General features: G+C 44.2%; 1 protein-coding gene and 1 long non-coding RNA gene across 4 annotated transcripts in view; both read left to right on the top strand.

The window, feature by feature from the left end:
• Nucleotides 1-24,485, top strand: part of RNF130 (ring finger protein 130) — a 134,284-nt gene that overhangs the window by 37,623 nt on the left and 72,176 nt on the right. For all 3 annotated transcript variants that reach the window (XM_045795000.2, XM_045795001.2, XM_045794998.2), the window contains exon 3: nt 18,565-18,815. In XM_045795000.2, the coding sequence (XP_045650956.2) occupies nt 18,565-18,815 (251 nt within the window). The remainder of the gene's footprint in view (nt 1-18,564; nt 18,816-24,485) is intronic.
• On the top strand, nt 18,822-22,334 carry LOC148110155 (uncharacterized). The gene is made up of 2 exons (XR_015724627.1): nt 18,822-19,651; nt 19,771-22,334. It is a non-coding gene; the product is annotated as an uncharacterized LOC148110155 (long non-coding RNA).

The following is a 24,485-nucleotide window of genomic DNA, read 5'->3' as shown; positions in this document are numbered from 1 at the left end:
TTTAAAAAAAAAAAAAACCTGAAGAAAATGAACAGAGCTCCCAGGCCTGTAGGACACTGTCACACCCCAGAGGAGAGGAAGTGGGAGAAAAAATACTTCAGGAAATAATAGCCGAAAACTCTCCAAAAAAGATGTTTTGTAGAAATGGATAAGGTAATCCTAAAATCAAAGTACTTAGGATAGCCCAAAGAATTTTGAAAAAGAGCAACAGTGTCGGAAGACTTCATGCTACTTGATTTCAAAACTTCAGTAATCAGGGTGTTGTGGCATTGGCGTAAGGATGGGCCCGTAGACTGATGGGTCAGAATTGAGAGTCTAGAAATAAATCCTTCTTTTATACTCCTTTGATTTTCGGCAAAGGTGCCATGACATTTCGGTGTGGGGAAAAGATAGTCTTTCCAACAAGCGGTGCTAGAGCAGTTCTCCAGGTGCAAAAGACAAAAAAAGAACGAAGACCCTTACTTTACGATGTATAAGAATGACCTCACGATAGATAATAGACAAAAGGTAAGAAGTAAAACTACATAAACCTCTAGAAGAAATCGTAGGAGAAAGTCTTTGTCACTTGGAACAGCAAGTTCTTACTCCAAAGGCACTATCCATAAAAGACAAGAACAGTGTTAGTCTTCAGAAGTAAAATACCTTGTCATTCAGAAGACACCATGAAGAAAATGAAAAGTGCAAACCCACAAACTGGGAGAAAATATTTCCGGCTCATAGATCTGATATGTGACTGGTATATAAAGAATTCTTAAAAATCAGTAGTAATAAGACAACTTAATTTTAGAGTGGGCAGAGGATGTAATGATTTAACATTTCATCAATTATTAGAAAACAGTCATAACAATGAGATATTATTTCACACTCACTAGAATGACTACAATAAAAAAAGTCAGATATGACCATGTTTTGTTGAGGCTGTGGGTAGACTGAAACCCTCGCGTATTGTTGGTAGGAATGTGAACTAGTACAACCAGTTTGGAAAACAGGCAGGGCTTCTTTAAGTGAAGCACAAATTTACCGTATGGCTCAGCAGTCCTGCTCCCGGGTGTCTACCTAAGAGAAACGGAAACACTGAAATGTCCACACAAAAACTCGTGCGTGAATACTCATGCATTATCTACAGTAGTCCAGATAGGGGAAACAACACCGGCGAGTGGAAAAGTAAAAGCTGGCCTATTCACCGAATGGAATACAGTTCACTTACACAGAATTAACTACTGAAACCTGCAACAACGTGGGTAAACCCCGAAAGCCTTCCTCCGGTGAAAGCGGCAGTTAGCAACACTGCATATGGCAGGATTTCATTTACGTGGAATGTCTAGGGAAGTCCCATTTGTAGAGACACAAGGCAGGTTAGCGGGTGTGCGGGCTGGGCGCTGGGTGTGCAGATCCCCTGCAGGCGGGCACAAGGGAACTGTGGGAACTGGGGGTAATGAAAACATTCTAAAACTGGCTTGTGGTGGTTGCACACCCCCTGTAAATTTACCAAAATCATTGAGTTTACACTTACAGAACGTGAATGTTATGGCACGTAAATGAACACTTCATTAAACTGTTGTTCAGAAGTGTGAGGCAGGGGCGCCCGACTGGGTCAGTCAGTGGAGCATGTGACTCTGGATCTTGTGGTCATGAGTTTGAGCCCCACGGTGGGTGTAGAGATTACTTTTTTTTTTTTTTTAAGTGTAATGCAGGTCACGTTCAGACGCAACACAAAAATTCTTAAACTGGAAGCTTCATTTGAGTGGTGTGCCCTGAAGGATTCTTACTTTGAGAGACTTGTAGCAAGTATTTGTGAGGTGATCTCTTGTGACTTTGGTTCCCATTTTAAGTATTCGGGGTAAAATGTTAAAGACCATATATGGATAGGATGATGTTAAAATGTGAGGAAGAAAAATGTGAAAATAAAAATCACTTTGCTTTACAATGAGTAGAAACACGCTAAGTGCCCGTGCGTGCGAGACAGAAAGATTAACTCTCAAGTCGTGACCTGAACACAGAGGTTAAACATTTCAGAGTTACAAAGTCTTCGTCTAAACCAAACTGTTCTAGTTGGTGCCGTTTTATTTTATTTAACCTGAAAAGTTACACAGATTATTTAAATGAAAGCACGGATGTATTGTTAACAAAAGCAATGGAAGTAAATCCATTCCTTGAAAAGATTTCTGAAATACACTTTTAATTTTTACTTTTAATTAGAGAAAAATTAAAATGCCATTTTGTTTGGGAATTTGTGGATAATGTGCAAACAGGCTCATTTTAGGGTGTGAAAGGGTCTCGGTTGCTTCTTGATAAGAGAACTTTTGCCCTTTCTTCTTTGAACCCCTAAGCTATTGTTCGTCATCTCCTGTTTTCCAAGCAGAACTCTGTCTCGGTTTCAGTCCGTTCTCCGTGGGGGTGCACCTGTTAACATATTCCTCACCCGAGAAAAGTGTTGTGGAGTCTTTTGTCTGACTGCAGATCGCGGCTTCTGTAGCAGTCCCACTGTCTTCTACTTTCTTCATCTTTCAGATTCTTATTTAAGGGTCTGTCACTGACCTGCAGTTTGCCAGAGGATTCTGCATCATCTTTTTAGTTATGAAAACAAAAATAAATCTGTCAGATAATGGAGCACCTCTGAAATAGCGGAGAGTTTGGCATTGACAGTCACAGGCTGGAATTGGAATCCCAGGCCCAATGGTGACAGCCTGAGGACTTCGGGTGACTGAGCCTTTAAACCGTTGTCCTCATTTGTACGACAGCAAGAGCATCTGCCTAATTGCCTGACAGGATGATCGTAACTTTATTGAGATAATGAGTTTGTTAAATTGTACGGTTGTTGTCACTTATTATTCTTGTGCCTTGAACGAGCACTACCTCTTTTATAATTACGGAATCAATTTACTTCTCGGACTTCAAAACTAGTACTTATTTTTTTACATTTCCGAGTATACTTTTTCTTTGTTCTTCTGGTCTTTCTTCCCTATGACAGAGTTGTTTCAGATGCATTTATTGTAAAATAATCAACAGGTACTAAATTACATTTGCTCTGTGCCAAGCATCCCGTGAGAGGCCGTGTAGGGATGTACAGAGGTGTACGCGAGTGCATGTCCCTCGGGGACATTTACTCCAGTAGGGAGACAAATGTGCGTGACGTGATTGGGGCCCACTGAATGCTGACTTAGCAGGGCAGGCCTCAGTATTACCAAGGACGAGTTCCTGACTGTTGAGGCTGGAAGGGACCCATCAGAGGACTTCACACAGGAGGCTTTCATTGTGCTGGGCCCTACATGGTTGTCAGGACCGGACCAGAGAAGACCCTGTCCGTGGGGGGACTGCTGAGTCAGAGACCTGCCTGGAGGGGCAGGAGTCTGAGGGTGAGGGTAGGAAATGAGGCTGCGTGGGGTGACAGCGAGCAGAGGGATTTGGGTTCTATATGCTAGTTCATGAACAGACATTTTTTGAGCTCCTGTCAGGTCTCCAAGTGTAAATAAGACCCACGTGATAGCTGCTTTCGTGGAGTTATCATCAAGCGGAGAAGAGAAACGTTGAATCAGAAATGATAATTGTGCGAAGTCCTTATGAAGCAGACCTAGTTCCACAGAGTCAGACACGGCTGCCCTGAGGAGATGATGTTTGAACAGGAATTCACAAGTTGAGAAGAGTCTTCTAGGCAGGAGAATCATCCGGGGTGAAGGCTCAGAGGTGGGAAAAAGCAACGTGAAAGCCATTTTAGATCCGGGGGTCTGGGGGGAAATGTTGGGCTGAAGGGGTGGACAGGGAAAATAGTACATTGAACTTCGAGACCTCCTCCTCAGAGCAGCTATGTGCCCAAGGCAGGGACTGGTTATTAGTCACAGTGACCATTTAGGATTTTCAAAGACGTGGGGGGTGTTGTTCTTGGCCGGTGAGGCCGATGCCGCCTGACTCGATTGCCTCTTCTGCTGCGGCACTGTGCTGGGGGCTCTGCGGGTGCGGGGTCACACACCTGCCACAGCCAGCACACTGGGCGGCTGAGCAGCTCTGCTCCGTAGACGGCTGCGGCTCTTATGTGGCTGGAAGGTTGTTCCTGGTTTCTCCGCCCTCCAAGTGTGGGCTTGGCAAACCCAGCCGGAAGCATTGGGTGGGGGTGTGGAGGGAACGAGTGGTGGCCAAGCAAGCCCCACACAGTGTGAAGAGCCTAGAAGCAGGGAACCCTGGGACGCTGGACCCCTGGCTTAATTCCTGTACATATTCAGGGGTTATAGGAAGGTCCTGTTTCAGCCCAGCCAAGTGGCACTAGATGGAGGCCTGATGGGCTGTAGGGATGGGGAGCTCAGACGGCACTGGCTCAGCGCATGTGTCACCTCCAGCCTCCTCTGGCCTCCGTCTTTTACTCTGCAGAGCAGTCCTTGACGACATGCCATAGCTCTCTGCTGTACTCCAGCACAAGAAGCGCTTGCCGTCCTGCCTCATTCTTGTGCTGCTGCTGCCCTCTCCCTCCCCAGATCCCCTTCTGTCCCTGTTGTCCATGGGATGCTCAAGGACGCTTGCATCAGTCACTGGATACGCCCCCAACCTATAGCTCATAATCTCAAGGAGTGGACCCAAAGATCCATGTCTCATCCATCCCCTGCTTGCCTGTCAATTCTGCCCACCCTTCATTTTAGGCAAGAAACCTTCGATTTGCACCTCTCTCTGCTGTGCATTGCGATGTGAACTAATATGAATTGGTAAGAGTCCAAAAAAAAAAAAAACCCCAAACAAACCCAAAAAGACCTGGATGTACCCTCAGTGCATTTACAATCCTGGACCTCTGGGGTCTCCAGAGCTCCTTGCCGTGCCTCCCCGACGGTATTGCCTTTCTCCTGTTATGTTGTTACTTGCATACTTAACTGGCAGAGGGAAAAAGGACTGCAGCTTTCTTCGTGTGAAAGCGTGTGTCTTTCTGTTCTCTGCAGTGGTCGGCAGAATGCCTTGAGCAAAATAAGTGTGTGCTGCACCGAAATGATTTCATGAGGATATTTAGTTTTACTGAGCTTTCCTTCCACTTAAGGATAGTTTATAACTGACCTAAAAATCACACGTTGTTAAGTATTTTGTTTTCTTGCTTTGTCAACGATGTTCCAAGAGCTCGCCCATGTTTGTTCTACTGAATGCCCTTCATCTGGTGCCTGAAGGACATCTTTCCCAGGGCCGTGTCCGTGACATCATTGACAGGAAAGACAGCTCAATTTGTGGTTTTATTTGTTACCTCTAGTTAGCAGAATGAGTTCTTTGTAATGTAGTTAGCGGATGTGTGGTAGTATAAAAGGGAAGTTATGGGCTCTCGGGTAGTTTAAAATAATGTGCATTTGTCTGAAAGTTAAGGATTTATTTTCTTGGACTTTAAAAATTTATATAGGCTTTACTGTCACTGTTTACCGGTCTTGGATTGTGTCAAACCGTTGTCAAGCTGGAAATCTCTTATAGGTTTATCTGTGGGCATTCTTTCCACTGTTAGTAGAAAAATGTAATTTAGATAAAGATGCAACCAAACAATAATGTTGCTTTTCAGTCTTGGTATCAATCAGCAGTATCAGATGCTTCTTACTGTTCCTTTGGCTGATTGAACAGAATTAGTTGAATGGCCCTTTACCTTCTTGATTCCATCATATTTTCTTAAAGAAAAAAAAAACTTACATAGCTCTATATTTATTATCAAGCAATAAATAGAAAAATATCACTTTGCACAATATAGGAAATACACTTCGTGAATATAAAAAAATCACTTTATGAAAGCAAGTAAAGATCAGTCATAAACATATTGCAAAATATCTTTAAATATCAGTAATTTGGGCCACTTAGTATCAATCTAGTATCTTTATCCTAAAAAAAACCCATCAAGAAAATAAATAAGAGTCACACTATTTTTTTAGTGTTTAAATTTTTTTTTGTTGTTGTAATTGAATATGGATTTAATTATCTCAGAAAAGATGGAGCTTACAGTTTAAATGTACCGCTGTGGCAGGAAATAAGAGTTTAAATTGTATGTATCTCTTTGCCAGAGTTGCAAATATTTCTCCTGTATCTTCCATGTGATCCATATACTTTTCAGGAAATGCAGAATTATCAAAGAAAAAAAAATCTAAGACTGAAATGCTTAATGGAACAGAGTAGAAAACCCAGAAATAAACCTACAACTATACAATCAATTAATCTTTGACAAAGCAGAGAAGAATACCCAATGGGAAAAATACATTCTCTTCAACAAATAGTGTTGGGAAAACTGGACAGCAACATGCAGAAGAAAGAAAGTGGACCACTTTCCTCTACAACACACAAAAATAAATTCAAAATAGATATAAAAGACCTAAATGTGAGACCTAAAACCATAAAAATCCTAGAAGAGAATACAGACAGGAACCTCTTTGACATCGGCTGTAGCAACTTTTTTCTAGATATTTCTCCTGAGACAAGGGAAGCAAAAACAAAAATAAACTATTGGGACTTCATCAAAGTAAAAATCTTCTGCATAGAGAAGGAAACAATCAACAAAACTAAAAGGCAGCCTACGGAATGGGAGAAGATATTTGCAAATGCTATATCCGATAAAGGCTTAGTATCCAAAATATATAAGGAACTTATCAAACTCAACACCTGAAAAACAAATAATCCAATTTAAAAATGGGCAGAAGACCTGAACAGCCATTTCTCTAGAGAAGACATCCAGATGGCCAACAGACACATGAAAAGATGCTCAACATCATTTATCATCAGCGAAATACAAACCAAAACTGTGATGAGGTATCACCTCACACCTGTCAGAATGGCTAAAATCAGAAACACAAGAAACAAGGTGTTGGTGAGCATGTTGGAGAACGAGGAACCTTCGTGCCCTCTTGGTGGGATTGCAAACAGATGCAGCCACTCTGGACAACAGTATGGAGGTTCCTCAAAAAACTTAAAAATAGAGCGACATTATGATCCAGCAATTGCACTGCTAGGTATTTACCCAAAGACTACAAGAACCCTAAATAAAGAGATACATGCACCCTATGTTTATAGCAGGATTATTTCTAATAACCAAGATAGGGGTTCCGCCCAAGTGTCCACTGACTGATGAGTGGATAAAGAAGAGGTGGTGTGTATGTACACACTGGAATATTACTCAGCCCTCAGAAAGGATGAAATCTTGCCATTTTCAACAACATGGATGGAACTAGAGAGTATACTGCTAAGCAAAACAAGTCAGAGAAAGACAAATACTGTATGATTTCACTCATATATGGAATTTAAGAAACAAATGAGCGAAGGTGGAAAAAGAGACAAACCAAGACACAAGACTGTTAACTGTAGGAACAAGCTGATGGTTACCAGAGGGGAGGGGTGGAGGCTGGGAGAAACAGGTGATGGGGATTAAAGAGGACACTTGTGTTGAGCACCAGGTGTTGTATGGAATTCTTGAATCACAATTTTGTATGCCTGAAACTAATATAACACTATGTTTACTGGAATTAAAATAAAAACTTCAAAAAAAATGGAAACACTTAAGTCATAGCTTTTTAAAAATAAAAATTGCTTATAAAAAAAACTTTTTTTATCAGCTTATAACTGCTGATGATTCTATTCAAAAACCTTCCCAGAAGCTCTGACGTTTTCCTTTATGTCTCTGAATCTTAATTGCAGTAGAAGCGAAGAGTCCGTCCATCTGCCAGAGACTTGAGACAGTCTGTCCACTCGCCTTCCTGTCTCACTCTGACCTTGCGGTCTCTGTCTCCTGAGTGGGTTGCTTGAACTCCCCACTTAGTTTGCCTTTTTATTTTCCCTGTGCTTATCTTTCCCTCACCAGCAGCAGAAGGGAGGAAGAAGCCAAAATAATATAAGGATCAGCAGAGGTTTAGAATACTGGCTTTGAACCCAGGTCCATTGTTGGTTGACAGGATGGAGGACACGTCTTCCTTGGTAGCTGTCCCGGTGCTGACGGGCAGGGCTGCTGGGGAAGGTGGTGTGGCCTGGCTGACTGCCTGGTGGGGGAGGCCTCATAGCGCTCTGCACTTGGTTTGTCGGAGCATGGGGGCCGGGGGAGGCAGGAGAATGCTCTGTCCTGCAGGAGTGTCCTCTGTGTTGCATGACACCTGGCCTCCCAGGCCTCTGCCTACAAAGTGCCAGTGACGGCTGTCCATGTGTGCAGCCACATACAGCCCTTCCCCAGAGTCTGCAGACAGACTCGCCCCGAGAGGCCTTTTCTGCTCCCCTGAGACCCACTGTCATTCCAGGTCCATGGTACCTATCGAGGAGGAATGCAGAGGGGTCCCTTGTTGGTGGGGGGGGGGGGGTCGTGGGAATGGCAGAATGAAGAAGGGAAGGCGATAGGCGTGTAGATTTAGCCACAGGGCAGCCCTTCCCATGTTGTCGGTAACTCCGCTAGTTCCCAGTTCCACCTGCTATCCTTTCCCTGTCCACCCGGGTCGGCTTTTTCATCGCTTCTCCCAGTGCACATCGGCTGGGCGTGAGTTCTCGCGTCACTCACCTGTCTGAAAATGTCTTTTTTCTGCCGTCGTTTTTCAGGGACACGGACACAATTCTGAGCTGACAGCACTTTCGGCACTTTAGAACGTGTTGTGACTTTGTTTTCCAGCCTCCGTTCTTCCAGATGAAAGGATATTCTCTTTTATGTAATGTCTTTTTTTTTTTAACTGTATTTTTTTTAGAACGGCTTTACAGAAAAATTGTAAAAACAGTACAAAGAAGGCACGCAGTTTCTCCTGTTGACCCCTTACGTCAGTACGGTACCTGCGTGATAGCAACGACCCAGTCAGCTCAGGTACACTGTCGTTAACTAGCGTCTGGGCCTTCTTCAGATTTCCTTCGTTTCTACATATTGTCCGTTTTCTGTGCCAGGATCCCATCCAGGCGGGGGGGGGGGGGGGGGTCCTATGTCTCCTTTGTCTCTGTGACCGTGTCCCCTGTTTCTGACAGTTCTGGGGATTCCCGCTCAGGTACTCCGCAGCATGTCCTTCAGCTGGGATTTGTCTGATGTCTTTCTCGTGATTAGACTGAGGATGTGGGGCTTTGAGAGGAAGATCACAGGCTACACACTATCAGCGTGAGTGATCGCTGTCACCTGGCTGTTCGCCGGGGTTTGTCAGGCTTCACTGTGAAGCTCTTCATTGCTCTCCCCCACATGGTACCCTCCAGAAGGAGGCACTGTGCACAGCCCACGCATTGGGAGTAGGGAATATTACTTCTTTGGAATCACTCTGCGTGGGTGATTTGTTTCTTCTCCGCTTCTTATTTTATTCAGTCATTTATTTCTATCAGTGTGGACTTGTGGACCGTTATTCTGTGCTTCGTGTTAGGACACGGTGCAGCTCTGCTTATTGATCTTGCTCAGACTCTTCGGTCTTTGGCCGTTGGGAGCACTTGCACGTGGCTCCAGGTCCTTAGACATGCACGCGTTACCATGGGTATCGGGTTTTTTGTTTTGTGTTTGAGCACTCTCTTCCTTTCTGGTGCTCGGAGATGTTCCAGGCTCATCTTGTATGTACTTCCCGCCCCAGCTCGAGAATCGGCCGTTTTCTCCCAGGAACCTGGTTCCCATTGATTGGAGAATGGCATTAGAAACCAAGCTCTGGGCGTTAGATGTGCTTGTTACTGTTGTGGTTTTGTTGCTTCTGGGCCCTCTCCGCTGACGGTGCAAGGGTATACATGAGTGTATACCAGCCCTTGTACGTACACGTTTGCGTAAATACTTCTGTACGTAACCCTCTATCTGTTAAGCTAAGAGTGAGTCCATACCCATGTCTCCAGCTCTAGTCTGTGACCACATGGATCATGCTAGCCTCCTCCGTTTGCTTGCCTGTAAACTCCCACTCCACCCGTGAGAAACCTGGCTCCCACCACCCACCATCCATTTTCTTGTTGAGTTCCCTGAGCGCTCTCAGACTTACAGGTTCTTAAACAAAATGAACAGGTCTGTAGGCTTTTAGAGTGCTGGTGCTCAGTGCATATCACCTCTGAGTAGAATGCCTCTCACTCAATACTTAGCCTTTCTCTCTCCTCCCATTTAAAATGCTTCTATCAAAAATTTGTAAGAAAATATAAACGTGAGTATCTTCACTTGAAAACGACATGAAACGCGGTGGATCTTAGAACATACATAACAATGAAAAGAAGGTATTCGTTAAGTTAACCTGCACATGGGTTCAAAAAATTAGTAACGAGAGTTTGTGGAGACTTGGGTTAAGTAACAGTTCCAGCAGAGGAGCTGTGGGGACCTTCTATTCTGTAATCCCTACATGCACTTAAAAAACATACTGAAAGCTTGGGCTGTATCCTTGGGAACGTAATATTCAGATGTAGGGAGAGGTTAGCTTCATGCTGCTCGTGATAAGGGATGTGTTGTATTCACTTCTAGCATTTTATTTTAATAAGGACATTGAAAAACTGATGTCCACAGCGAACAGGATGGAAAAAAATCTGTAAAGAGTTTTTTACCATTTGGAATTTGAGCATGAAAATGGATAAAGATAGTAATGATTTTATTAGCCCATTAAATAACATAGGAAACATGAGTTCATACTAATCTCTTTTCTTTTTTTTTAAGAGAGAGAGAAAGAGTGAGCACACGAGCAGGGGGGAGGGAGAAGCAGACTCCCCGCTGAGCAGGGAGCTGGATGCGGGGCTCAAACCCCAGGACCCTGGGATCATGACCTGAGCTGAAGGCAGGCGCTTAACCAGCTGAGCCACCCAGGCGCCTCCAAGTTCATACTAATCTAAAAAGTAAAAGAGTATATTGAAATCTTGATGAGAAATGGAGTATTTACCAAATCTCAAAGTACCTCCCCACAGAATACTTATTAATTACAAAGAGGGGAAAGAGTGACTTCGCAGTGGAAATGCCTGGAGAATGTCCCTTTGGCAAACCACATAATCAGAGGGAACTTGCGCAGTTTGGGGCTGTGTCCTGACTGTGCGCGGTCTGCTATCTCACACCGAAAGAACACAGCCTCGCTTCTTCTGGTGTTGCTGCCAAGAGTGCGTGACCTGAATCTAGCCCCGAGGAAGCACCGGATCCATCCAGTGGCCTGGGCTGTATGTCATCTCCCCAGGTGTCAAGGTCATGGACTTCAGGACGAGTCTGAGACACTTTCCAGACCGACAGAGCCATGAGATGTGACGGCTGAATGCAGCACGCGCAGCTCTGATCCGGATCTGCTCTAGGACGTTGTTGGGAAACTGGGGATGCTTGAACGGACTCTGAGATTAGGCAGCAGTAATGCGTCAGTGTTCACTGCCCGGTTCAAGCGGTTGTGCTCTGTTTATAAATGGTTTTTGTTTGTAGGAGAACACACACTGAATGTTGGGAGGGGATGACATATCGTGCCAGTAACTTATTACTCTTGAATGGTTTGGGGAAGAGAGGTTTCTATACCATACTTCCAGCTTTTCTGTGTTAGGTTCTTTAAAAATATTTGTAAATGAATGATTTGAGGCTCTAGGAGTAGTTAGTGTGGAGGAGCCCGACGTGAAAGACCAGAGAAGAGGTCTTTGACCATCTGAATGAAGGACTGTCGCGTGGAAGAGGAATTTTCCTCCGTTCTGGGACGTTCAGCTTGAAGTTGGGGTGTTTCTTATATTTGGGGGCAAATTACAGTTTATTGGCAGGATTTTTTTCCCTTCATGATACATAGAATAATGATGTACGTGACGGTTGATGATTGAAATATAGTTTGTTTGGTGGTGCTTCTCAAGCAAAGAGAACCAAGAGCCATGAATGGGCATTTAGGAATCAAGATTTTAATTATAAGGAAGACCTTTCTAATACTTAAAACTACCTGTGGATAGAACTAGCCCCCTATAACGGCCAGAAGTTATTCGTCTTATGTTGAAGATGACCCCTAAGAACTCTCTCAACTAAAAGATTCTCTGAGCTCTGCTGACTGGTGATTGTCTTCCCCGTTACCCCCTCCCTTTGTTTCTGCCTCTAGGTGAAGGAAGAAAGTGCTTTCTCTTCCGTGCAGGTCTTTGCTCCTACCATCTTTTCTTTATCGACGTGGGAAAAACCGATTATGTGATGAGTGCATACAGTCAGGAAATGGTGTAGGAGCAGAAACTGACATTGGAGCACTGGGTGTTGAGCCTTTGGTGTGAGACTGAAGGAACGAGGGTTTGGTAGACCCTAGCTGTTGTTGAGGATGGAGTATTATCAGGAATTAATCAAGTGTTGGAGTCCCTCCGTGGTGCCTTGAGCTCCTGAATGTCAGCCTCATGGCAGGACAGTCTGGTTCAACTTCAGTACAGTTAGAAGCTTATCAGCGTTGTGCAGCCCTGGGCACCACCCGGATGCCGTGGGACCAGTGTTTTCTTGATTCAGTACAGCTGCTTTCCCAGGGACAGAACTTCAGCCTTCCTTCTTGTGCTCCACACGCTCCCTGCCCCACGCCACTCAGAGGCCGTGACTCCTGGCTTACTTACCCACGCCCAGCCCTGCCGTGGTCCCAGCCAGCCTCCCAGCCCACATGGAAAGTGCACACCTGACCTAAAACCCACCCTCGGGTATCTCCCAGGATTGGTACATCTCTGGTCTCCAGTCCGGTGTCCTGTTCTCTGACCGCTGCTTCTTCCCCTCTCCTCCTCTCCTCCTGCCCTTTGATTTTGCTGAAGCTTTCAGGTCCATTTTCTTCCGGTTCCCCTCCTCCAGGCATGAAGCCTCCATTCTGCTTGGACCGTGTGAGCCACTGTTTCGATCACAGTGACCACAGCTTCGTTTAGGCAAGAGTGTCTGCTGTCACATGACCATCAGTTACCTTTAGGCCATTTGGCTCCCGAAATGCTTTGAAAGTCAGGTTAAGGAGTTTGAACTTTATTTAGTTGACATAAGGGATAAAGGCTTTTTCTTTTTTTTTCTTTTTTTAAATTTATTGTTGAGTATGATTGACACACAGCGTCATCTGGGTGTACGACATAGGGATCTGAAGATTCTGTGCCTGACTCAGTGCTCACCACGAGCGCGGTCGTCATCCGTCACCGTACAGAGTTGGTACAGTATTGCGGCTGTCTTCCCTATGCCGTGCTTGTCGTCTCTGTGGCTTCTTTATCTTATCTCTGCAAACTTGTACCTCTCATTCCCTTTCACCCATCTCACCCATCTTGCCCATCCCCCACCCCCGCCCCCTGTATAGTTAAGAGTCTGGTTTTTGTTGGTTTGCTCGTTAGTTTTGTTTTTTTAGGTTCCATATGAGTGAAATCATATGGTATTTGTCTTTCTCAGTCTGACTTTTTTTGCTTAGCACACTGCCCTCTGGGTCCATCCGTGTTGTTGCAAATATCAGAGGCTTTGAACAGAGTGACATGACAGATTCGGCTTTAGAAAAACATGGACAGGTCTCAGCAGGATGTCGTAATTGATATAACCTGTCACCTACCTCTGTCAGAATTAAAGCTGCATTCATTTCCTAGAAGAACGTAGCATATCTTCTCCCCCCTCCCCCCCCCCACCTTGAGTTCTTAAAGGAGGTCAAAGAAGAGAAGACCGAGTCCTGGGTTTGAAGAAGCGAGAGTATTGAAGATAAACCTTTGAGAAGGACTGAAGTCCGGGGAAGGGAGAGTGAAGAGAGGGCCTCAGACCGTTTGCAAGCAGACTCACTGAGGCCCAGCCTCGGTGGGCGCCGCTGATCTGTGTGGCTTGACTGAGAGAGTTACAGAAAATCCCGGGGTGATGCCCACCTACTCCCTCAGCAGCAGCCGTGCAGGAACCTGAAAGCAGTTTTAATTCTTTCACCTAAAGTATGCAGTGTTGGGTTTTATATATAAAATGAGTTCTATAGGAATAGCTCGGATGCCACAGGTAGTAAACTACCAGAAGTTACGAAAGCATCACTGTAGATGCGTCATGTGGGAATACAGCACCTCCCTGAACCTTTTTATGGGAAATTGACTAAAATTATCTAAGACCTTGAAAATTCCCTAAAACTTTTTGGCAGGTGATTTGAACAAACACTTTCATCCGTTAAGGCATAAAACGTCTGCTGAATGGGATTTTGTTTTCTTTAAAAAAAAAAAAATGGGTAAGCTTACAGTAAAAAAGCAAAGCAGCTTACGGTAAAAGAACCTCTCTCCACTTGTGGCCTGATGCCTCAGACAGCTCATCCGTTTCCTTCCTGGATCTGCCTTTCTAAGGTGAAAGTATTGGCTGCCCAGCTGAACTGGGCTTGCCCTGAGATTCAGTCCCAAGAGAGGGCAAGAACAGCCGTGTGTGGGTCGGGGCTGGGTTGCTGGATTTCTGGCACCTGCCACCTGGGAGGACTCCCAGAGCTGAAGCACAGATCCCCGTGAAAGCCAGGGGGATTGTGGTGGTCAGCAGGTGCGTGCATGGTCGGGAGGAGTGAATGAGGGAGTTCCAGAATTGGGTCTGAGCAGTTCTGCATCAGAGTTCAGTGTCTTGAAGGTGAAAATGAATCGTGTCCTTGTTCTTAGGAAATAATGCTGAAGTATTGAAGGAGGAAATGTCATGATTTGAAACTGTCCTGGGGTTTGAAAATTCTCCAAAGCAGAAGGAATTTTTTTTTAAGGGTGGGGGTGGGGGAGAAAGAACAGAATTGTTTAATAAAGTAGCCAGACTTAAGCAGTGGAAACATAGATTCACATTAAAGAACAGAAGTGGAGAGAGTTTTAGAAAATAGGTGAAAGCAGGGACTGCACTTGGATTTTTACTGATTTGTCTTCTCTGGTAAATTAATCCTGGCTGCTGGGCGTGTTGAAACGCGTGGGATTCTGAGGCTATATCCGTGACTTTTTAGCAGTGTTGACCAAGGGCTTACCATTAGGGTTACTGGTGGTGGATGTTCCAAATCTTTGTCATCTCCCGTTGAGAGGTTACATCATTATAGTCTAATAAGTCTCTAACTCTTATCAGTCACTATTTGACCTAGCCCGACTTTTATCCTGAAGCTCACACCTTGTCTGGTGTTACTCTCCCCCTTGGAAGCTGGGCCAGGGTTTCCCAGATCTTTAAAAGTCAAGTGTCAGAGTCATCCTTCAATCAGGGTCTTTGAGCCCCGATCAGCTTGAGGGGTGGGGAGGGAGGAGATCCATGAACGTCTCCTGAAATTGGCAGAATGGGGGCTTTTCTTGTAGGAGGGGTCTCCTGTCCTCAGATTCTCTAAGTGACTTATGGGCAGAAATGGTTAAGAACCTAGCGGCTTGACGAGTATTCTGACTGCCTGCTCTAATTCTTCTTCATTTTGCTTGAGGAGCAGTGTTTTAGCCTCCTTCCCTGTCCTGCTAGCAATCTGATTCCTCCTCTCTACTAGCCTCATGAGACTGCCTGGCTGGCTCAGTCCGTTAAACATCTGACTCTTGGTCTCAGCTCAGGCTTGTGAGTTCAAACTCCACACTGGGCTCCATGCTGGGCATGGAGCATACTTTAAAAAAAAAAAAAAATTCTCCTTCGCTCTTTTTTTTTTTAATAGCTATACCTTTTATTTATCCATTACTTTGTTTAGCCTTTTTTTTTTTTTTAATTGAATTGTAGTTGGATTCTCCTTTGCTCTTTGAGGGTAAATGCAGTTTTCACATAATCAAGAACAAGTATAAAGGGAAAAACCCTCGTGTGTGTCTCCTGTGCTATTCACGCAAAACGCTTCTGTGACACTTTTGGTCACCAAACATGTGGCGCTTTCCCTTATACGAAGCAGTTCTCAGCCATACCAGCTCAGTGTCCTAGAATTCAGTTCGATTCTGACCCTGTCTGCCTGGAGTTCGCATCAGATCCCACGGGTTAGTGGCGCAGTCCCACAAGGCTGCTCCCTCCCTGCCCCACTTCAGAGCCAACCAAAGTCCCAGGCTGTCACCTGTACTTCTGACCGGCTGGCTATAAATCAGGGTTCCCACAACCCCCTCATAGTGTTCCAACCTTTGTTAGAATGGCTCACAGAACTCAAGGAAACACATTTACTGGTTCATTATAAAGGATACAGTGAAAATACAGGTGAACGAACAGCTGAAGATGCACAGGGCAAGGCATGTGGGAAGGGGCCTTCCGACTTGCCAGCCTCCCAGCCCCTGCACTGGTTCACCAACCCAGAAGTTTTCCAGACCCCACGCTTCGGGGGTTTTACAGAGAATTCATCACATAGGCATGGTCAGTCATTAACTCAGTGTCCAGCTCCTCTCCCCTCCCCAGAGGATGGAGATGATGGGCTGAAAGTTCCAAGCTTCTCCTCAGGGCCCACCGAGAGTCATCTCGTTAGAACAAAAGACTCCCGTCACCTAGGAAGTTCCAAGGGATTTAGGATCTCCGCGTCAGGAGCCAAAACCAGATATCAGAAGAAAAGACGCTCCTAATGCTCTTATCACTTAGGAAATTGCCAAGGGTTTTAGGAGCTCTGTGCCGGGAACCGAGGCAGACCAATATATCTGTTTTCTCTTATTTCACAGCAGGCTAATTTTCTGTTTTTAAAAAGTGAATGTTAGGGTGGGGAGCGCCTGGCCGGCTCAGTCGGTAGAGCGTGTGACTCTTGATCTCGGGGTTGTGAGTTCGAGCCCCACACTGGGTGTAGAGATCACCTAAAAATAAAATCTTTAAAAACGGAAAAAGGTAAACATCGGGGAACTTTGATCATAGTATGTGCTCAATAAATATTGTTGAATGGATGGTTGAAATAATTAAACATTTCTTTTCCCAAACAGCTTTCCTGTTGAAATTAGGTGGTGTTCACTTAGCGTTCTTTGAGCGAGTGAAATTGCGTGGATCGGTTGCCCTGGCTACCTGTGCAGCTTTCCCTGCTCCTCTCCCAGCTTGAGTCTGCAAGAGGAAGCCTCAGCTCTGGTTTCTAAAGCCCTTTGTGCCTGGTGCGATTATAAAGCAATGAGACTGATTGTCGTGTGTCGGCTGTGGGATCCGTCTCAGTTACTTTATAGCCGTGCCTCGTACCCGACGCCGCACGCCGTTCCCTGCTGACAGCAGTGCAGAAGCACAGGCCTGAGGTTTCTAAACGGGAAGTTCACATGGCTTAGCATTATTTGATGCTTGTCTCTAACCTACTCACCAGAACTCTTATTTCAGAAGGATAAATTAGATGTTCACTTTGTTGCTTGCTTTACTTTTGCAGTTTTCTTTTTGTTTTTCGGCCGGCAATCTGATAAACTGCTCTTCTGATAAAGTGGCACGATTTTGAATAATACAAAAGGTCTATATGTTCCACCGGGTTAAATTCTTCATGAAACTTTTAATTATTGAATTTCTTTTCAGTTGCCTGTGGCCTTTTGACTGCCTGGGATAACAAGGGTAGTTCTTTGAGTTAAATAGGATAAACATGTAAACCAAATACCTAGCATTGTTCTTTGAAGAAGCCTTTGAAAGGGCAAGTTGTGGGGTGTTTCTTCGTTTGGCTTTGGTGGCTTACATTTATGTGCAGACCTTACTCAGATTTGGATAAGTAGTTCTAATTTTCTCTTTCCTGAAATAGAAATGTTTATTCTCCTTCCTCCGACGCCCAGAGTCGTAGTCTTGGCTTTGAAGTGTGCTGGCGGCTGCACATTGCCACCAGCCTGGGCTTAGGAAGGAGGGTCGCCGGCAGCTCGATTGGTGTAGGACGGCTGCCCTTTTCCCTGGGTGGGAAATGACTTCCCTTTGTGGAGGAGGAAAAGAATAGTAATTTCACGCTCCACGGGAGAGAGCGTAGCTTGCCCTGACAGTGCTACTCCTCCTGGAAATTACATAAGTGAAAGAAGTGGATGACTCCGAGAGCAGCTCAGCCTCCCGGTAATTACCCTCAGTCGCTTCTGACTGCGGCGGAACCTCTGGACAGCTCTTAGAAGCTGGAAGGGTTTCGGTGCCCAGCTTGTCCAGGGTGTTGACGCTTGGACGTGTCTCAGGGAGGGTGTAATTTCCAGAAGGTTCTGGGGGTAAGCAAGAAAGGAACCTTTCTCTCATCACATCTAGATATAAGACCAAAGGGAGTCTCTGCTCTTACTAAAGATTACCACCGTGGCATTCGGCTTTTGCTGCTCTGTTAGCGGATGTGTGTCATGTCGGTGATAGAAAGCTGCAGATCCTGTACGTCTTTCTATTCCTTGTACTAGTTCTGCGCACAACAGGTGCTCCACAGATATTTCTAAGAATGAGTAGTGCAGAAAGTACCAATTTTTTGTACTATAAATACTAGTGTGTTTTGTACCATAAATACTAGCGCTGTTCTCCTTTTCTTAAGGAGCTGGGACTTTCCAAGGAGGGTTTTAATGGAAAAGGTTTTACAGTAAAGACCTGCGGTGATTTTATCACATTATGTTGTTGTATCCTGTGTTTTTTACTGTCTGTTGTCACATTTGGCTGATTTAATAATGTGTTTTTTACATCGAGTTGTAAGACAAGGTAACATGGCTCTTAGCACTGCAATCCTTCTGCACTTTGCCCGAGTCTTCAGCACTCCACACAGATTCTTGTTCCCACTTGGTGCCAGCGTACCCAACTGCAGATCCATTCCATTTGAAAACTTGAATCTGCAGACCCTTGCCATTGGCAGAAATTGTAGTTATTTTTCTGAGTAGCATTTTCATATGTGTGATGTTCCCGTAAGTTTTAAAGGTCACCTGAGCATCTATATTTATTTTACATTACAGGCACTGGAGATATTATTGCTGTCATGATTACAGAATTGAGGGGTAAGGATATTTTGAGTTATCTGGAGAAAAACATCTCTGTACAAATGACAATAGCTGTTGGAACACGAATGCCGCCAAAGAACTTCAGCCGTGGCTCTCTAGTCTTCGTGTCAATATCCTTTATTGTTCTGATGATTATTTCTTCAGCATGGCTCATATTCTACTTCATTCAGAAGATCAGGTACACGAATGCACGCGACAGGAACCAGGTGAGCTCCCAGCACTCTCTCATAATCCATGCTTAGCAGCCATAATTCAGAGACGTCTATTGTGGTCATACACAGTGCAAAGAGTTTTTCACTTAAGAAAAAAGTCATGACCCTCAGTTGTGTCCATGTGCTGAAAACATATTTATACACGTTATTTTCCGGATTTTTCTAAATGCCTAAATAGGGAATTTACCTTTACAGTGATCACTTGGAATATCCTAGGTTAATGGTTTGCTTAGTATCATAATACAATCTGGCTAACTGTAGTAATTTGGAGAACTATTGCATTTTTGAGCTGGTAGCACTGGCTGTCAGTGGTGAGGGGAGCCAGGAGGCAGGCGAGGGAGCCTTCACGTACTTTCGTTCCATGTATATTATCTATTCAGAAAAATAAGTCAATTAAAAATTACCTCCCGTGTTTAAGCTTGGCCGTGGGGTGACGGGGAGGTAGAGAAGGACCCATAGAAGAGAGGTATCTGCTCGTCCTGGAACTGCCATTGGTGAGCACAGGGTTTCAGATCAGTGAGTAAAGACCCAGGAAGGACGAGACAGCGTGCCGCCTCATAGTGGAGAGCCTTCGGGCGGTGACCTTGTCTGTCTGTTAGCTTGTTCAGTGCGCCCTAGACAGAACGTGCACCAGGGGGCCGGGTTGGAGGGGTTGAGGTCCCAGCCCCAGTCCGAGGCTTCTCTGCTAGGAAACTGGCAAGGGAGCTACTTGGAGAGTAGTTTGAAGCCAGTCTTCATGTAATGCCGTCCTCTCCTCGTAAACAGAGGACATCCAGACCCCTGTGGGAGAGATGAAGTTTTCAGCTTTCCTCATTCTAGTGAAAGTACAGGTGCTACAACTAATGAATCATCGAGCCTTACATCGAAAACCGGGGATGTACTGTATGGTGACTAACATAATATAATAAAAAATCATTATTAAAAAAAAAAAAAAAGAAAGAAAGTACAGGTGCTGCTACGGAACAGACCCGAGTTCGAATGCCGACCTGATCACCAGTTGGCTATGGTCTTTCACAATTTATTTCACTTCTCAACTTGCTTCTTCACCTGAAAATAGGTCTAAAATATCTGAAAACTGTAATTTATTGCACATTTACATGCCCTGCTCTGTGCAGTATCCTGTATCCCTTTAAAATTTTTTATTATGATAATTTTTATTTATGATTTCATACGTACAGAAGCTGTGAGAATAAAGTCTTCTCTTACCCAGGTTCTTCAACTGTTAACATTTTACCCTAGCTCCTTTTCTATGTGTATGTACTTTTTTTTAACCATTTGAGAGTAAGATATGATGCCCCTTTACCCTTTACATACCTCAGTGTGTATTTTAAAAAGCAATGACAGTTCTTACATAATCACAGTATGATTATCAAAATCAGGAGATTAACATTGATACAATGCCTGATCTGCAGACCTTTTCTAAGTTTTATAAAATTGTCTTCATAATAGGGGCTCCTGGCTGATTCAGTTGGTAGAGCACAGGACTGTTGCCATCAGGGTCATGAGTTCAGGCCCCGCATTGGGCTTGGAGCCTATGTAATTTTTAAAAAAATTATCCTAATAATGTCCTTCATAGCAAAGCAAACCCTGGATTGATCCAGATTATATGTTGCATTCAGTTGCCACATCTCTCTCTCTCTCTTTTTTTTTTTTTAAAGTAAACTCTGCACCCAACGTGGGGCTTGAACTCACAACCCCAAGTTAAAGAGTCGCATGCTCTTCCGACCGAGCCGGCCAGGTGCCCCTGTTATGTTTCTTTTAATCTGTCTCGTGGCATTGACATTTTTGAAGAGTCTGAGCCATTTGTTTTGTATGTGAGTCTGTCTGATACCCAACGTTCCTGCATCATCAGATCCAGGTTATGTGCATTTTTTTAGGAACACCAGTCCTTTATATTTGTTAAACTTTTTATTTTGAGGTAACTGTAGATTCACATGCATTTGTAAGAAATAATACAGGGAGGTCCCAGATACCCTTCATGTGTTTCGCCCCAGGGCTAAAAGTCTTACATAACTATAGTAAATACTTCAACCAGGATCCTCACATGGATACCATCCACTGATGTTACTCTGATTTCTGGAGTTTAACCTGTACTCGTGTATGTGTGTGTGCGTGTGCGTGCGTGTGTGTTTGTCTGTCTACGGTGTCAGGTCACCACCACAGTCAGGACACAGAACGGTCCCCCACCAGGATCCCCGGTGCTGCGGTTCTCTGGTCCCAGGCACCTCCCTCCTCCCTTCTGCCCAACCCCGACACCACTGACCTGTCCCCACTCTGTGGTTCCGTCAGTTCAGGATGCTGTCTAATTGGAATCCTACAGTACTTCCCCTTTAGAGTTTGGGTGTCTTCACCCAACAAGACTCCCTCGAGAGCCTTCCAAGTTGTTGCGTGGGTCCGTAGCTTTCTCGTTTTTATTGCTGAGTAGAATTCTGTCGCTTGGGCGTACCACAGTGTGGTGAACCAAATTGTTTCAAGGTCTGGGCTGTTGTAAAGTGGCTGTGGACATTTGTTACAGATGTCTGTGTTAACATGAGTTGCATTTGCCCTGGGTCAATGTTCAAGAGTGAAATATCTGGGTTATTGTGGTCAGCACATACATAATCTTGTGAGAAACTGCCGTACCCTTTCCCCACGTGGCCGCAGTACGTGGCCGCAGCACATGGCCACGGTATCGCATATCCGCACTAGATGTGCATCCCTGACCCAGTCCCTCTGCACCCTGGATGGCGCGTGGTGTAGTCGCGTCTCTCCTGTGGTTTCGTCTGCATTCCTCTCGTGGCTGCTGCTGTCGCTCATCTTCTCACGTGCTTAGCTGTCATCTGTGTATCCTCTTCGGTGAAATGTCCGGTCATGGCTTTTGCCCATTTCCCACCTGGGTTGTTTTGGGGGTTTTTACTGTTGAGTTTCGAGTGTTGCAACATTCCAGATACAAGCCTGTGTCAGAAATGTGTTACAGATATTTTCCCCAGTTCGTTTCTTGTCTTTTCAACCTCTTAACAGGGTCTTTTAAGGAGCAAACATTTTTAATTTCAACGAGGTTTTAATTTATCAGTTTTGCTGTTGCTGCAAGTCTGAAAACTCTTTTGCCTAGCCCTAGATTCCAAAGACTTTCTCTTTTTTTTCCCTTGAAGTTTTATAGTTCTACCTTTTACATTGAAGTCCATGATCCATTTTGAGTTAATTTTGTATAAATAAGAGATTTGCGTTAAGGTTCTTTTTTTTTTCTTCCCCTCATTTTATGTCTGATATTGCAACTTTGCCAAAAACTCAGTTGGGCAAAATTCTGTGGCTCTGTGTCTGGGTTTTCTGTTCTGTTCCACCAAACTATGTGTTTATCCCTCTGTCCATCCCACACGGCCTTGATGACGGTAGCTTCACTATTGGGTAGAGTGATTCCTCCCACTTTATTCTTATTTTTCAAGATTTTATCTATTCTAGGTCCTAGAGTCTTTCCATATAAATTTTAGAATAAGCTTGTCTGTGTGTCTACTAAAAAAGAAAAAAAAAAAACCACACAGAAACTTGCTGGGATTTCTGTATGAACACATTAAACTATAGATCAGTTGGGCGGCGAACTAATTTATTTACTGTGTCGAATCTTCCAGTCCACGAACCTGTAATGTTTTTCCACTTATTTGGGTCCTTTTTATTGCTTTCATCAGCATTTTGTAGTTTTTAGCATATAAATCCTGTACATGTTTCAAGTTTATACCTAAATATATCGTTTTGTTTGGAGTGACTGTAAATGGTAATATAATGGTAAATGGACTGCAGATGTGTTTTTAACTTCTTCAAGTTCCATATATTCGCTGTTAGTAGATCAGAATGGGATCCTGTTGTGTGTGTTGACTTTTCATTCTGCAGTCTTGGTAAACTCACTTCCTGTAGATTGCTTGGGATTTTCTGCACAGACAATGATGTGATCTGCAAATAGGGACTGTTCTACTTTTTCTTTTCCAGTCTGTCTTGCCCTTGTTTTTGCTTTGTCTGTGTGTTTATTTTGCCTTAATTGCAGTGGCTACACTCTTCAGTGCTGTGCTGAATGACAGTGGTGAGAGGGGGCATCCTTGCCTGTACCCAGTCTTAGAGGAAAGGATTCAGTCTTTCATCATTAAGTATGCGTTAGCTGTCAGGTTTTGTAGGCATTTTCTGTGTTTCTAGTTTGCCGAGAGCTTTTATCACAAAATGGGAGCTCAGTTTTGTCACATGTTTTTTGTGTCAGTTGATGTGATCATACGATTTTTTTTTTTTTTTTTTTTTGCTGTTTTCTTCTTTATCCACAATCCACATGGTGGATTGCATTCATTGATTTTCTAACGCGTGTAATAAATCCCACTTCGTCGTGGTGTGTAATCTTTTGTGCGTTGCTGAGTTCGGCTGCTTAATTTTGTTGAGGATCTTTGTTTTTTGGGGGGAGTGTAAAATGATCATTTCTTTAACGGTTAAAAGACTGTTCAGTTTGTCTATATCATCTTTATTGAATTTTGGTAATTTGTGGTTTTTGAGGAATTGGCCTATTTTTTAGATGTCAAATCTACCAACATAAAGTTGTTCTTTTAATGGCTGCCATGTCCATGGTGATATTCCCTCCTTGTTTCTGATTTGAAGGATTTGTGTCTTCTCTTTTAATCTTTGTCAGTCTTGCTACAAACTTCTCAATTTTACTGATCTTTTTCAAAAAACCAGCTTTTTTAAATTTCATTTTTAGAGATGGGAACTTAGATTTATTTATCTGAAATCTTTCCTCTTTTTTTTTTTTTAAAGATTTTATTTATTTGACAGAGATAGAGACAGCCAGCGAGAGAGGGAACACAAGCAGGGGGAGTGGGAGAGGAAGAAGCAGGCTCATAGTGGAGGAGCCCGATGTGGGGCTCGATCCCATAACACCAGGATCACGCCCCGAGCCGAAGGCAGACGCTTAACCACTGTGCCACCCAGGCGCCCCTCTTTCCTCTTTCTAACATAAGCATTTACTATTATAAATTTCTTAGGAATGCTTTAACTGTGTCCTGTATACGTCAATATCCCATATTTTCATTTTTGTTCAGTTTTATGTAATTTTTTCTTTTGAGACGTCGCCTTTGACTCCTGTGTTGTTCACTTCCCAGTAGTTTGGAGATGCTGCAGTGATTTTAGTGTTACTGACTTCTATTTTGGTTCCATTATCATCAGAGAAATACTCTGTATGATCTCATTTCTTTTAGATGTGTTCAGGTTTGTTTTATTACCTAGCATATAGTGTGTCCTGGTGAATATTCTGTGAGTGGTTGGGAAAAATGTGTATTCTGCTGTGGGGCAGAGTGTTCTGTAGATGTCGATTAGATCAGCGCACGGAGCTTGCCTCTGTGAGGAGGTGGGGTGGAAAGATCACCTTCCCACTGGGCCCCACTGAAACCGTCCCGGAAAGGGGTGCGGTTTTTCCATTGTCGTTTGGCTGTCGTGGGACGGGTGCGGGCACTCCACGCCGTGTTCCTCCAGTCTCAAGGTACCTGAGCAGCCTGCCTCGTCTTTCCACCTTTCAGGAGATCCGGGGGGAGAGCTGAGCAGGAGGGGCTCCTGCGTTGTCAGAACTGCCGTCCCCAGAGCATCTCCCGCACTTGGACGTAGACATGGGTGATGAAGGCGATAAAGGAATATTAGGTGCAAGTGTTAACTGAGCTAAAA

The sequence above is a fragment of the Ursus americanus genome, chromosome 5, assembly GCF_024610735.1.
Source record: "Ursus americanus isolate L20-20 chromosome 5, mUrsAme1.1.p, whole genome shotgun sequence".
NCBI classification, from domain to species: domain Eukaryota; kingdom Metazoa; phylum Chordata; class Mammalia; order Carnivora; family Ursidae; genus Ursus; species Ursus americanus.
The sequence above is the reverse complement of the archived record's forward strand: the minus strand, read 5'-3'. Positions and strand labels throughout refer to the sequence as shown.